Source organism: Styela clava, chromosome 10 (genome assembly GCF_964204865.1).
Source record: "Styela clava chromosome 10, kaStyClav1.hap1.2, whole genome shotgun sequence".
NCBI lineage: Eukaryota > Metazoa > Chordata > Ascidiacea > Stolidobranchia > Styelidae > Styela > Styela clava.
This window is the reverse complement of record NC_135259.1, coordinates 18966314-18982058: the sequence shown is the minus strand read 5'-3', so window position 1 is coordinate 18982058 and position 15745 is coordinate 18966314. Positions and strand designations below refer to the sequence as shown.

At 38.0% G+C, this 15745-nt stretch overlaps 2 protein-coding genes across 2 annotated transcripts; one reads left to right on the top strand and one right to left on the bottom strand.

The window, feature by feature from the left end:
- The first annotated feature begins 7270 nt into the window (after positions 1-7270).
- On the top strand, positions 7271-11452 carry LOC144428166 (uncharacterized). The gene is made up of 4 exons (XM_078117021.1): positions 7271-7679; positions 9019-9115; positions 9571-9665; positions 10581-11452. Exons 1-4 carry the CDS (start codon positions 7591-7593, stop codon positions 10642-10644), a joined length of 345 nt encoding a protein of 114 aa, XP_077973147.1. The 5' UTR covers positions 7271-7590; the 3' UTR covers positions 10645-11452.
- Positions 11453-12576: 1124 nt separating this feature from the next.
- LOC120337104 (uncharacterized) lies at positions 12577-15606 on the bottom strand. Its single transcript, XM_039404825.2, has 2 exons — positions 15421-15606; positions 12577-14374 (listed from the first exon to the last, which is right to left on the bottom strand). The coding sequence occupies exons 1-2, from the start codon at positions 15525-15527 to the stop codon at positions 13660-13662; spliced, it is 822 nt and encodes a 273-aa protein (XP_039260759.2). The 5' UTR covers positions 15528-15606; the 3' UTR covers positions 12577-13659.
- Positions 15607-15745: the final 139 nt, after the last annotated feature.

Here is a 15745-nt window from a genome sequence, read left to right as displayed (position 1 = left end):
TAAAGTAGACAAACAATATTAGTTACTTCCATATTGGTACACACACTTCTGGAGCACCGAAGTTTATATAAAAAAACAATTATTGAAAACATACAATAGAAATGAAGTCAATAGAATGCATAATCAAATGGTAGATTGTAGCATTTTATCAATTTACCACATACTAGCTAAATATGGCAATAGCTATGCAAACCAACTTTTCAAATGTACAGACTTGCACAATAAAGGAATCCACAGCCAATCAGTTACCAGGCTAAATAGGATATGAAAGTTGATGTTTGGAGGGTGACCAGTTATTAAGTCGGTCACTTACAGGATATCTAATATCCAACCATCTCAACATATACAGAATTACAAGCTCAAGCAATATGATTAGCAATGCTGTGCCAACCATTCTGCCTATTGTGAGACATTTACAAAAGTTTGATGATCATTTAGAACAGGGGTTCTCAACCTGGGGTTCGCGAGAAGATTTCCAGGGGTACTTGGATGGAAGTCGAGTTTTTTCTTACAATATCCTTTAACAAAGGAAAACTGAGTAACTAACCACATGAAAATGAACGTCAATTTAAACTCAGCGTAAATTTTCACTGAACTAGCGTTGTTGTGATTGTGACGCAACAATGTGAAATGCACGGCTTCCAGCCAAACTGTGAAATCTCAAAAGACAATGTGCTGCGAGCATTGCAGAAAGTGATATGCTCATCGAAACTCGAGATTTCAAGAATTCATTGGTTGGGTGGAGCCGTGGAGGACAAGGGCAATAACATCAACACGAATATTTAATTTAGTCACAGCAGTAGGTTATAAATTGTCGTTGCAGCAAATTGTCAGTCAATATATCACAACTTTGTTTGGTGTCTGATTATTGAGGGTTCACGTTGATTGTTTCGTGACTCGGGGGGTACTTAATAACATAAAAAAGGTTGAGAACCCCTGATTTAGAACATGGGTGTATAACCTGCAGCGGAACGAGGGCCAAATGTGGCCCACAAGGAGAATTGCCAATTCTGAATGGTGTGTGGCCCTTTTCAATTCAATTTATTCTAGTATGTGCAAATATTTCCAATTCCTTCGCAACGCTTATACCTGAGCTTGTGTATGTCAGAGGATCAATGATCAAATATTTATGTCTGCGACTACTAGAAAGCCTATGTTAAAGAAAAAAAGGTGCGGCCCCACGATTTCACCCAGTTATTCATATCTGGCCTCCTGTATTAAAGGTTGCACACACCTGGTTTAGAAGTTTTCAGGAGTTCAAAATGAGTATAACCTGAAACAAAGAAATTTTAAAACTAGGAATCAGTGCGAGATACCCAACACTGTTCAATCTAAGTATTCTGCACTTTAGAAACAAATTTTGGCGCTCCCGTAGTATGTGAACCAACATGGCGGACACCGGAACATAGTATGTGTACCAGGATAGGGCGAGGACCTGATTTTATCCCAATTTTAGTTATATTACGGTTGACGGAGACTAGCCAAGTGACTCCCACAGTGTTTGTACCTGAAATTATGGCCTAACCCTAACATGGTACACATACTACGTTCCGGTGTCTGCCATCTTGGTTCATTTACAACAAGAGTACCCAAATTTTTATACATGAAATTGAAAGGAAAAAGAAATGAATATTTTCTACAGTGGCTCAATTAAATTTAAGAATAAATGTACAACACGAGAATATCGGTCTGAGACCGAACTTATCGATCGAAAGTTGGGGGATCCTCCAAAAAAGCGCTCTTACTCCATAGTGACATCTTGTGTCCCATCACTAATTAATTAATAATTCGCTAATTATACGACATAATTCATCCAAAACCAATAGGCTTCTGGTCCGACATAGGATGAATGCACATGCAAAATCTGGAGCAGATTCAATCTCGCTTTCGTGAGATATCGCGTGCATCTAACAGACAGACAGACAAATACCTATCAACATACTTACCGATTAAAATCGATAAGTAATAATCCTGTGGAAATTGAAGGAATGACAATGATATCTAAAGTGAATGGGATATAATGATGAAATAAATTCCTAAAAATAGCAACTCTGCCAATCAGAATCAGATTATTCAATTCAATGATTTATGTTACTTGAAAGATCGTGCTAAAATAAAGCAGACCATTTCGGCGGTTTCCATGTTATGAATTAAAAAATGCTGGTGAGTGCAGTAATTGTCTATTCCATAATATATTGGTCGGGGTTCACCATATGATAAAGCAGTCTTATCGGCTTCCCTCTTTTCCCAGGATAAATATGTAAATCCAATCCATTGAATACATTAGAAAAAATATTCATTAATGACATATTTGAAATAATTAATTAACCATATTAATCAAATATTAGCAAATCGATTAACTATTACTTTGATTTAATGCAAGTTTTGTGTTCACTCTACAACTTCTAAAATCTCAAATCGAAATCTCAGGACTAAAACAAGGGGGCTCCCGAAGTATGCGAACCAAGATGGCGGACATCGGAATGTAATATGTGTACTAGGTTAGGGTTAGGCCATAATTTTAGGTATAAATATTACGGGAGGCTCTCGGCTAGTCTTCGAACTGATAATAGGACTAAAATAAGGAAAATTGGAAAAAAATTATCGCCTAACCCTAACCTGTTACGTTCCGATGTCCGCCATCTTGGTTCGCATACTTCGGGAGCACCAAAACAAGTATTATACAGGATGGTCGCTAGAAAAGCAGAAAATGTGAAAGTCAGATGATATACAAATAAAATGTGTGCTCCGTGCTTATTTCTTTTTCGATAAATTATTATAGTATTTCTTTTAGGTTCTAGATTGATGCTATTTAGGTTCTACTCTAGGTTAAGGCACTGAATTGAAGTGCACCGACGATATTTTGAGAATCTATGACCATAATATTTATATAACATATGCCTCTGATAAAACTTTGTAAAAATTATTCTATGTAAAAATAATTAGCTGTTTGACAAATTTTCATTTTTTTTTCCGGTCCTAACTTCCATGATTCCTCAGAACAAAGGTATGGCCAAAGCTACGATATTTGCTAATTCAAACTTATTTTGAAATAATATTTGAAGCATATCCAGTCATCCGTGTCAAAAACAAAATAACATGTCCATCTTCCACATCAATCCAAGTTTCCTTTGAAAGAACAAAGAGAGTTTGGATCCAATTGCTTTACTTGACCTAGTCCTTTTTTTCCACAAGTATTGTACTTCGGAAGATTTGCAACAACTACCCATGAGTTTGAAAGTTCATGATAAACATAATGCAAAAAGAATTAAATTTTCACCGGTAGTGAATAGCCAACTTTGTGACGAATTTAGATCTACAGGAATATCTTTTATGTCTTCCCATGCCCCTAAAATATTATAACGACTAGTCTTAACATATGTTTCACTCCATCTGTCAGTTTGATGTGACAAACCAACAATATAAGATGTACTTTGATGATAGGCCGCAGATGAAAACTTGGAAATTTTTTGAAAATCTCTCGTTTCTGACCAAGTTTTTGACTGAGTGTTAAAATCTTGACATTGTTTGTTTCCATTAATGACCAATATATCATTATCCTGACGAACAACACAGAAATCATGACGAATATCCAGATCTGTGGTCGGCAATGTCTCATCCCATTTATTAGTATCGGAATCATAACAACACATTAGGTGGCGCCCTACTATATAAGCCCTGTCATCGATTGTGACTATTTTCGCATTTCTTGGACAGCGATCCGTGAGCTGGGCTCTTTCTACCCATTTTACATCTTTCTCTGAAAAATACCACAATTTACCGTCTGTGAAGAGACATAACCTGTCATGCAATGAAAAAATTTGCATAAAATTACCCTTCGGTGCATCAGGTAAATAATGCCATGACTTATACTTTAAATCCTTTGCAAAAATTTTACCATCTGGGTAGAGAACAGCTATGTATGACGCATCATTCGACTTTAATATCTGAGAATTGACAGCATCAATGAAAATCTTGACACATTCTTGACTTTCAGTCAAAAGTGTTTCATTTCTAACTGATGTCGCTATGAAGCTTTTGTCCAAGCGGTCAAATCGAATCGCTTTCATTAGTTTTGGAAACAAAGTTCTTCTGGTTGGATCATGTTTGCACCACTTGACAGCAATCTTCCAAAACAATTCTTCACTGCAAAGACATGAAGTGTCATGATCCAAAAACGCGGCAAAGAACTCATCTTTTGTCAAAGACAATGACTGGTCATCTTCAAATAATTGTACAATGTTCATCTTCAAATACTCATCAATGATATTTTTACCTTGTTTAGTTACATCTTGATAAGCAATACTCATACTTCTGATAAGAAAAAAATTATCAACATCAAGAAAGTGTTTCAACTCATCCAAATCTGAAAAAATGCGTCGAAAAAGAAATTTTTTGCAAGGCTTCGAATTTTGGAAGATCGGTTCTGACCACAAATTCTTCAAAAGTGCTGATGTACCGGTAGGTAAATATTTCCAATCTAATAGTTTCACAAATTCAAAAATATCTTTACTTCGTTCTTTAACATTGAGTTTGATCCAATTTATAATAACTTCCCAGGCCAATTCATTTCTCAACCTAAAATCAGAGATACGTTCCACAAAGTCTGATTTCTCAAGTTCAGCAAAATCTCCAAACTCTTCAAATTTATAATTTTCTCTGAAAAGTTCCAAAGCATTTTCCTCAAGGTCAGCAAAACTATGCGTTCTTGCCAACTTTAACACAGAAATACAGTTTTCTGCTTTCAAGTTTTCCTCTAATACTCCAACACAATTTTTAATGAGAACATCAAGTTGCATCATTCTAGCTGCAGGCAGAAGATTTGGCATAGTTTCCATCGTAACAGTTGTGGCACCAGTATAGATAAAGTCAATGCAAAATTTCACACCGTCTGGTTCAACTTCCTTCATATTAACGACTCCCTGTTGTCGTTCTTTAGTATCATGAGACAACATAGCTTGAAAATAATCAGAGGCAATGATAAGTCTATTTTTATGAACTGGAAACGATACCTTACCGACTTTAATTGTAAAATCGCTCTCCTCTGAAGTGTCATGGCACGCTTCTTCATCCAACTTTGCTCTTTTTGCCTCCATCTTCAGATATTAGAACCTAAGTTAAGTAGGGTATTGCTAAGTTGCTGCCTGTGTATAAGATTGTGCAGTTTAAGGCTGATTATGGAGTCGAAATAAACCTTTACTTATAACAGGTTTATGTCTACTATACTTCTAGAATATTCCGAAATTCTCAATATACAGGTAGGCTATCGGGTCTAGTATAGTTTAGTACCACAAGTACTTCCAGTGGGCGTAGCATAACGATTTTTGCATATGTTATTCCCAACCCTCACCTGACTATGCGATCCAAAAATTACGTCACTACGACGTCACCATCACGTCATAGGGATTGCCAAAGTATAATTACGATTGCCCGAAATGGCATCTGCGCCGACGATAAGAACTTGCTAAAGCCGGCGATCTCTCTCCTATCGTGATCGTTGCGACGAGAAAACAAGAGAAATAGCTTGCTCGATTTCAGGTTATCTTCTGCGCGTTTCGGACGACGATCCGCATACTTCGGTGGGCTTTATTACGCCACTGTGACGTCGGAATGACGTAATTTTTCGGTGACGTAGGGGTTAGGATTGATGTATGCATGGGGATGATAGGGGTTAGGATTGACATATGCAAAAATTGTTGAGCCAGGCCAACTAGAAGTGGATGTGGTACTAAACTATACCAGACGTATCGGCACTGATGTAAAACGTCTGAGCGTGGAATTTCTGCAGTTCCTAAGTGAACGAACATGCACAGAAGGTCAGACAGCACCGTAACATGCCACATAATCCACATACAGACATAGACTACCGGTACCCGGTACTGTACCGTAAGTACCGGTATGGCACCGTACATATAAAAAAACATCTAGTCTACTACTGGTACCGGTATCTGACTTTGCTACTTAAATAAACTTTCAAATATGCAGTAGAGTAATACTTGCATGGACAGCGACACAGATAAGCCCAGTCTGGATTTCATGGTCTTTTTCCTAGCGAAATCAGATTTACAAACAAAGCAAAAAAATTCCAGCGTGCTGTCAGTGACTACAGGGGTGGTGACTCCTTTAAGGCCCATGGGCCGGGGCCACGGCCCATCTAAATGGGCCACATGGGCCGTGGCCCATCAAGCTATGGGCCGCGGCCCATCAGAAAAAATTCAATTGTCTTTCCAAAATTTTCAATTCTTACAAAATTGTCAATATTGGAACAAAAAAAAAATCGCGGGATGCCACCAAACCTTTTTCTTACGATAAGCCTTTACATAACAAGAGAGCTATGCTCAAATATATGGACACGTAGCGCCACCCAGTTGGAATAATTTCATGACGTCATAGCGAAAAAAAAAGTAATAGCCTTCTGGAGAAAAATTTTATCTTCAACCACTAAAAATTTCAAAGCAATTGGTTCAGTATTCGAAGAGAAAAGCGATTTCTTCAAAACGTGTCAAAGAACAAGGACACTAAGAACAACAACAACATAATATTGAAACGATCGCTATGTCCACTACGTGTCCAAAAATAAAGCAAAATACTAAGCTACAGAAAAAGATACACCTGAAGTATGTGTACCAGGTTAGGGTTAGGAACTTAGGACAAAACTTTGTTCAGATTTTTCACATTATAGTTCTATTATAAGTTCGGGAAGTGGATAGGATTTAGGTAGGATTTACATATTTATTAGTCTTTATTATTTCATCCCATTACACAACTTGATGGGCCGCGGCCCATAGCCTGATGGGCCGAGGCCCATTTCGATGAGCCGCGGCCCCGGCCCATGGGCCGTAGAAGAGTCACCACTCCCACTCGTCAGTGACCGCGACACGCACGTGCGTGCAACTATCGATGACCACACAATGGATAGAAAACGCATTGTTAGCGCCGCAGACGTTGCACGCTTGGGTAATCATATTCTGGACGCTTAAACCAGGGGTGGACAAGAGAGAGATTTTATTTCCACAAAACAATGTAAAAAAGGACAATACGGGCAACCTACGAGCCGCGGCCCGGATCTTTATTACGAATCTTCCCTAACGTGGGCGGCGGTGTCGATAGGTGAACGTGCAATTTGCAACTCGGAGACGGTCAACGAATTAGCAATATTCTGGGACATCCCATTGATTTGCTATGCCGGTACGTCTTCCTCCACCACCAAGTTCATGCCTTTGAAACAAAATGCTCGCTAACTAATTCATTACCCGACATGGACTGGTAACCGGACCAGAGGCTAACGTTCGCCATTTGATTATGCCGTCCTATTGGCTGTTCTCTCCCCATATGTAAATCCTACTTTTTGTCCCGTTCGCTCGTTAATGTAACTAGAAAATAAGTTTTTCGTAATTTTTGAATTCTCGTATTCATGACTCAAATTTTTCGAAATGAACGATAGAAAATTAAATAATCGGAATAATTGGAAAATCTTGCCACCCAGTGACGGAATAAAGAAATATCCCCTGTTCTTCCCACTGAGGTGGTTCTTCCCCATTCGACCATCCTCGAATATTTTAATTGCAACGGGACTGCTTTCTTTATTTAATGATAATGGAAGTGGAAAGTTCTAAAGATGAAAAATACGCACGTTTCATGGAGATACAAAATAATCCGAAATGGTATATATTTGTCACGTAAGTCGATGATTGATCAGTTTGGAAATTTAATCACCAATTTTTAACTAACATTAGAACATACCGGTAGCTTTCAACCTGAGATTTCAAAGTAGTGAGTACACCAGTACGGTACCACAAATTTTCGGTTTGCGTCTTACAATTGCCATATCTGCTAGCCCAAATTTCTGTACAATTGACTACCGGTATATTACACGAACTTAACTTTTTGTTTTTTAATATTTATGGGAAGGTGTGCATGCCACACATCAGTCTTTAGACCACTTGTGCCTGCAGAAATTTATAGATATAAATTTGAAAAAATTATTATGCTACGCACACTAGAAGTATGTTAGCTACAAAACTATGTGAGACCCAATTTCTGTTGAAAATATCAATAAAGTAAGGAATCGTTGGCTGAAGTAAATGGCTATTGCATTACACGGTTAACAGTGGCGTAGCCAGGGAGGTGGTTTTGCGGGTCAAACCCCCCCCTCCTTTTGAAATGTAAAAAAAATAAAATCAATTTTCTGTGTCATAGATAGCAATTTTCCGTAACTTGAAATGCTTCTTAGACCACCAGGACTACTAAAAACACGCGTATACCAGAGTTCGATCGGACCCGCAAGCTGTTTCAATCTAACTTACCAAAAAAAAATTCAAACCCCCCCCTTTGAAAATTTCTGGCTACCCCCCTGCACGGTTACATGAAGTGAAACAAGTAGACAGACAATCGTTATAGACGCTAGTTATTTGTAAATAAATTATTATTGATTCATAGTGTTATCTAGAGTATTGAACATTCATCCCAGTAACCAAGTCTATTGTCTGTAGGTGGCCCACTTAGAAAAGTAATTTTTCTACCCCTGTTCTAACTCAACTGTCCATATAAGTGTTACAGTATTCAACTTTGTTTTACTGTTCTATTGTATATTTATCAGAAGGGGTGCATGCTGCAGTTCCAACTTCAAATAGCAATAATTATCAGATGAAAAAAGGATTGGATATCAGTTTTATCATGGGGAGAGAAATGCTAATAACCCTTTTTTTATCCTGAAAAGACGAAGATTCGAATCCCATCCAAGGATAAATATGTGCGAGAGGATTGCTGGACTCCTCTCCACTGTAGTAGGGTGGTTCACGTAACCGTTGGTTGGTTACGGCTTACTCCACCATCAAGTCCATGCTTTCAAAAACAAAGAAGTCGCTAACTAATCCCATACCCGCCGACATGGAATGGTAACTGGTCGAGAGGTCGTGGTTCATCATATAATTGAGCCGCCTTCATGCCTTTCCTCCCCCCGGGATAAATATGTAACTCCTATCCTATTCCCTAAACATGCTTACCTTCCTTTTTCAGGTCAGGGAGACTGGTGATTTTTATCTTCCTGAGTGTCTTATCAGCTTCCCTTTGTTTGCTATCATTCCATTTGATGTTGCTCATGGCACAATGGATGGTAAATAAATATTTCATTAACTATTCATTGTAAACTCATTTCTACATTTTTTTACCGCTGGACTGATGTGTTATTCTTTAATAAATTCTGGAATTGCACAGGGTGTGCGTAAAGTCTGGACACATAGGATAATTTGATATTTCAAGTATGCCAATCAATCATTTTATTTCGGTTCTCTTACGTAAAATAAAGTTGAAAAAGCTTACAAGTAAGTGCCCACCCAACAAAAACACAACTAAGGCTAATTGAAAATCTGTTAGATTTGATCTTGTCCGACTTATTTTGAATATTTACATTTCTTCTATTTGGATAGTTAGGTACCTTCCATCCACATATTTTCAACTTGTTTTTGGAATGAGACATACTTCGCCTCACCATCTGTTATTTGTAGATAGTTATTTTTTAGGTGGAGCACGAGCATTTCGCTTATTCCTTAAAATTGGTTTTATTTCCAGTATGAAGCAAGACATTTCCGAAACCTACGAGAAATCAACAGTGCAGTCCTTGTTTATTATCAAGAACAGTTTTACACTTGGTACATGTACTTGAGGTAAGATAAAGAAAATTTTTTTTTAAAGATTTTTATTTATTAACAAAAACCGATACTACATCAGCGTGAAGTCTACAGCTTTACACATTTGAAATGTGGGCCCAGTGCACACAATGCAATTGTTGGGAATTTGCTTGCCTTTGATTGCGCTGCAAGGGTTTGCATGTTTGAATTCTCTGGGGGATAATTATGTGTGATAGGATTGCTGGACTCCTCTCTATCATAGGATGGTTTACGTAAACACTGGTCGTAACGGCTTCCTCCACCATCAAGACCGTGCATCTGAAGCAACTGGCTAACTACTCCCATACACAACATGGACTGGTATCCGGGAGAGAGATCATGGCTCGCCATATCATTAGGCTATTGATTCGGCTCCCCCCCCCCCCAAGTATAAATATGTAAATCTTATCCATCCATCTTGCCTGAATACAGTGTTAGACTGGACCACCCTTTTTCATTTCACTTTACCAGCTGAAGGGTGCTTATAAGGATAAGGAACTGAAGTGAACTCTATTCAGGGTGCAGGTAGTCGGGTGTCTCAAATATTAACATATCTTTGAGGCCATTTTCTGTTTGCTGTCGCATTTTTAACAATGAACAAGCTATCCCAGTAAACGTTCGTTGGCCAATTGCAGCCCTCGTCACAATTTGGCCCGCCGAATTTGAATGGGATAGTATAACACTTTTTATATAGCATATTTTTATTGATAACAATTCAATAATACCGGTGTCTGAATTATATTATGTTCCCGCTTGGCTCCCCTGCAGATCCTCCTTTTGCTTCTAAATTCGGCCCACGGTCGATTAACTTTGGAAACCACTGCAGTAAACAATCAGGTGACTTATGGCGGTAGACTTCTTGCTGTAGTAGTAGCTCCAACAACCTGCCTTATATTCACTTTCTGTTTTCAGAAATTGGAGTTGCCATAAAGATGGAAAAATACAAGTAATTTTACCTAATTATTTAGCAAGTTGATGACAAGTTTTCTGCACCCATATCTCACTGTGAATAGAAACAAAGTATATATTTCTGGAAGAATTTTGATGCTGAACTTTTTAGTCGTGAATGGATGATAGTACGCTGTGACTAGATTCAAGAATTTTTCAACTATGTCTGAAATTTTGTCAACAGTTTTATAAAGCTTTGCGATTGTGTGTCAAATTGTCTATCTTTAATATTATTGTTCTGCAGTTTTTCATATTGAGCCTGAATCACTTATACATGGCAAATGCATATAATGAGATCTAAGCAAACGTTAGCCTTCAATGGTTAAACCTATGGTTATGGAGTTGAGAAAATTTTATCATAATAAGTTAATAACCCTCCTGAAAAAAATGTTTTTTGCATACACAAATTTTGTGTATGCAAGCGTCCTTTTCACAGACTGTTAAGAACACTCAGTAAAGTTGCTCTTCAGTTATTTATTTGAAAATTCTTTTATCATCACCGAAGGTGGACTACAGGAGCTTGAATATACGACTCCGCCCACAGCTCCTGTTGTACCTAGTTTATATGAAAACCTTACCATACCTGCCTGCTGGATTAAACACTTATGGGTATTATAATATAGGAAGGGTGAATTTTGTTGAAACTGTTTGCTGCTGTATACTTATCATTGGCAGAGCAAGAGCGGGTCCCTTCTCATACTTGTTGGGGAACACTACGTTTGCATCTCCATACCACACAGCAAATAGCTTTTTTGCAGATATATTTTATGTTTGTAAATTATTATGAGCTTTAACTAGAGTGTTGCAAAGCTATATTACACGTTGTATTCACTTTTCATCTGTTTTTTTCCTGATGGATACAGTAAGAGAAATCATCAGTCAGGAGATTAAGTGATGTTATGGTTTATTGGACACAAAACGGACTTATGAATCGTCTTGTTATTAATATTATGTTGTTGTAGTTCTTGTTGATAGAATTTTTCCGGTGCTCCTGAAGTATGCGCACCGAGTAATTAACATAACCTGAACCTTGGCCTGGTACACAAGTTTAGGTTATGCGCCATCTTGGTGCACATACTTCAGGAGTTCCATTTTTTTCTCATCACTAAAAAAATACTGGTACTGTGGCAGATTGCACACCTGTACTACAGCATTTATAGGTTTAATGTCGATATATTTGAGCATCGCTTGTTTAAAAAAAACTTCAGCCATTTAACTTCTAGTTTCTGGTTTAGGAACGCCGGTCTCCTGGGTTGGCTGTTTGTTTGTTTGTTGGGACTGGTCTAATTGACAGAAATTCCTGGTGATAGTCGATAGGAAATGAATAGTATGTTCTCAGTAAGGCTGAGCCTTTTTCTAATGCTTGTAAGCTATTTAAAATTTACGAGAACTACGGTAATTGTATGTGGCTTTTTTATCGTAATTAGTCCTCTGAACACATAAATAACTGAAAACATGGTATCCATCTTCTCAGTAAGGCTGGGCCTTTTTCTAATGCTTGTAAGCTATTTAAAATTTACGAGACCTACGGTAATTGTATGTGGCTTTTTTATTGTAATTGGTCCTCTGAACACATAAATAACTGAAAACATGGTATCCATCACACAGTCAGTTGCTGTGTGTGATAAGAAATGTGTTTCATCAATAACTCCGCAACCTCTAAACAAAATGGCGGCGATTAGGAATGCCCCATTTCTTAGTTAAGAATTGATATAGCGGATAGCTAGTGTCCAAGTTTCTGCAAATGACAAACTACTTTAATTATTATGAAGTTTTTTAAATCATGGAAATTTAAAAGAATTACATAGCTAAAACATGATTAAAGAGTTTTGCCTAAAACTTTCAAACACAGTCAGGATATTTTATCAAGCAGATCAACCACATGAATGAAAGGCTGTGCTGAGATTTTAGGAAATGATTCTGATAAAACTAACTAATACTGAATACACTCATAAAAATATTTTTCAAAGTATTATTCGAATGTGTTTTAGAGTAGAATTGAAATAGTAAAAAAGATATGGGAGTTTGCAGAACTATGAACTTGCACACATCCTAAATTCAGAAATATGGGAAAGTTAAGTTCAGATTCATAATTGACAATTTTTATACTAGGAACATTCTAAATTCAACAACTTAATAAATATACAAGCTTCATTCCAAAATCTCTGGTTCTCATCCCGTTTCGCTAGTTTTTGAAGCAATGGTTCCTAACTGGGGGCAAAGGAGTTGAAGCAATGCGAGGCTCAAAACTGATTTTACTATGAGCTCCTTGTTCTTCCTAGTTTCATTGCTTGGAAAGGTTATTTCACAGGGTGTTTCCACTTTGTTCAGCATGGATTGTTCGAACATAATTGGGGTTCAATCAAAATAACACTATAAACACCACTGTGATGATAAACGAAGGCTATGACAGCTAAAAGCTTTGTATTGAAGGCCGTAAACCCCAAAAGGTTGGGGACTTCAAAGCAAAGCTTCAATGATTAGCAATCAAATATAAAGTGATGAATAAGAAGAGCAAATGAGCTTGGACAATTTTTTGAGGGGGCGTGAAGCTTTAGATTTGATCATGTCCGCCATGTTTTGGATGTTTACATTTCTTTATTGTTTAGAGATTGCGATTCCATCAACATGTTTTTTGAACAAAACACACTTTCGTATTACTATCTGTTATTTGTAGCTTATTGCTAGCTAGTTATTTTTGAGGTGGGGCACGAGACTTGACAAATTCTAACAAGGGGGACTTGAAATGTTCAAGAACCACTGGTTTCTCTAGAAATTAAAGTTTGATAAAAAAAAAACACAAAAGTTTTACTGCTTTGCTATAGTTAATAAACAATGTCATGTGGAGGTCAATCACAATGGTTTTATAACAGCTGATTACACATTACATATCTGTGACATCATAGGTGAATTAAGAGGCTCATAAATTTAGCGTAAAAAGACTATAAAAAATAGAATTGAATGTAAAATTATAAATAACATGGCATTTTTCACAAATGATAAAAACTTTTTTCAGATGTCAACAACCCAAGTGCATATCCAGTTACTTCTTAATCACATCTAAGTGTTTTTGCATAATTTTTTGTAGGACACCTTTCATCGCTGCTATTAAGGGTCCCTCTAGTGACGGATCTTCACGAAGTAACAACTGTGTAACGACTGCTACAACATCACAATCTTTAGTAAAGTTTTTTACTCGCGCTTCCCGACTCCTTTCTGATAGATCATTATTGCTGGATGTCGGTTTCGACCTATCGACTTCGGCAGCAGGCTGACTCCCGAGACGACTATAATCAAACCCAGGGATTTTTTGTGCTCCACTGGATACTGTAGTACCATAAGAGCTCTGCATAAACACTGCAGGTGCATTGTTCACTGGGGCAACACTAGAGACCGTAGATATAACTAGGTTTGTTAGTTGCGGTGGTGCCGGAGGGGGAGTTAAACTACTGTATGTACGCGTTTTTTCCAACATATTCCGTAGATCGTCTTTTGACGTGCTGCTATGTTGCCCGAGAGCGTGTTTGTCTACAACTACTTTTGTTTCAGCATTGCTTGCTTTCTTTTTTTCATCATCTTTTCTTTTTTGTTCTAGTATATTTGATTCATCTCTCTCGTACTGACTGTGGTGCGGAGCGTCCAGTTTTCGTTTGTGCTCTTTCTCTTGTCGCTGGATTTCTAAATCAATCTCTTTTCGTTTAGCTTCAAAATCGATGTCTCTCATATTCGCGAGACCAGCATCTTCATGTGTGCGTTTCCTGGAAATGAAATCGAATATGTGTGAAATGTGGTCGTACCCTCTTCATACTAGCTCCTTCAAGATAGGAGGACTTGATGGTGGAAGAAGCCGTAACTGACCAGAGTTACATGGAGCACCCAATGCCACATGGAGTCCAGAAATCCTCTTGCACATGCCATCCTTGCATGGGATTCGAATCTGCAAACTCACACAGGGTAATCAGAGATGCACGGGCGTATTCCTAACGCTTAGCATGATGCGCCACACCGCTGAGCCAAGATTTTGGGTTCAACAATTAGCACGACTTACTAAGTGATGGGAACACCCTTGTATTTACTTATGTGAATTCAATTAATAATTTGCGTAAAGGGAAAGGTCCATTTCTTAAATATAGCATATGGTAATAATTAATATTTATTCCAGGACACAAAAAATTCACGCTATGAGTTTTTGATTTCTTTTAACATCTCAATGTTTGCACGTCTATCCAAATTTTTAGTCACTCTGTCAATGCCTGATAGACCTTGCTTCGCCTTTGAGCAAATTTTATTTTTACAAAAACAGCACAGGACACACGTAGTAAGACAATTCGAAGTGGTCTAAATTCCAAACAATGCGAAATGTTAAACTCCCCACCAATAGAACAGTATTTTTCATGTGACTATTCACCGCGCAAAAAAGTTAGTTAGGATAGGATAGGATAGGATTTACATATTTATCCCGGGGGAGAGGAAAGCCGATAAGACGGCTTATCCATATGGCGAACCACGGCCTCTCGTCCGGTTACCATTCCAAGTCGGGTATGGGATTATTTATATATTGTTTGTTTCCGGAAGCATGGACTTGGTGGTGGAGGAAGCCGTAACCGACCAGCGGTTACGTGAACCACCCAACGACGGCGAGGAGTCCAGCAATCCTCTCGCACATAACCATCCCTGCATGGGATTCGAACCTGCGAACCCACGCAGAGTAATTAGAGGTGCGGTGGCGAGCGTATTCCTAACGCTTAGCCCGTTGAGCCACACCGCCGCGCCGTTAAGATTGTTAAGTAGTTAAGATTGCAACCTGTCTCTTGTTGGTGACTTTGAACTTTGCCTCCCGGTAGACGATGACTTCGGTACATATTTACTTGTTGATGAGGACGACCATGATGTGTAAGGACGTCGATCCATCTCGTAAAGTTCGGTAGGGATAAATCCTCACAGGGCGAACAGAAGATTCCTCGATGTTGCGAAGACAGATGCAATTTGCAAAAAACAAAATGATGTGAATAATTCGTTGCCATCTTTTACGCTTGAATTTTATGATGATTCAGATTTCCATTAAAAAATATTTTCAAATATGATGAGGCTTCAATATATGTAAAAAAAATAATGCACACTTTCACCAA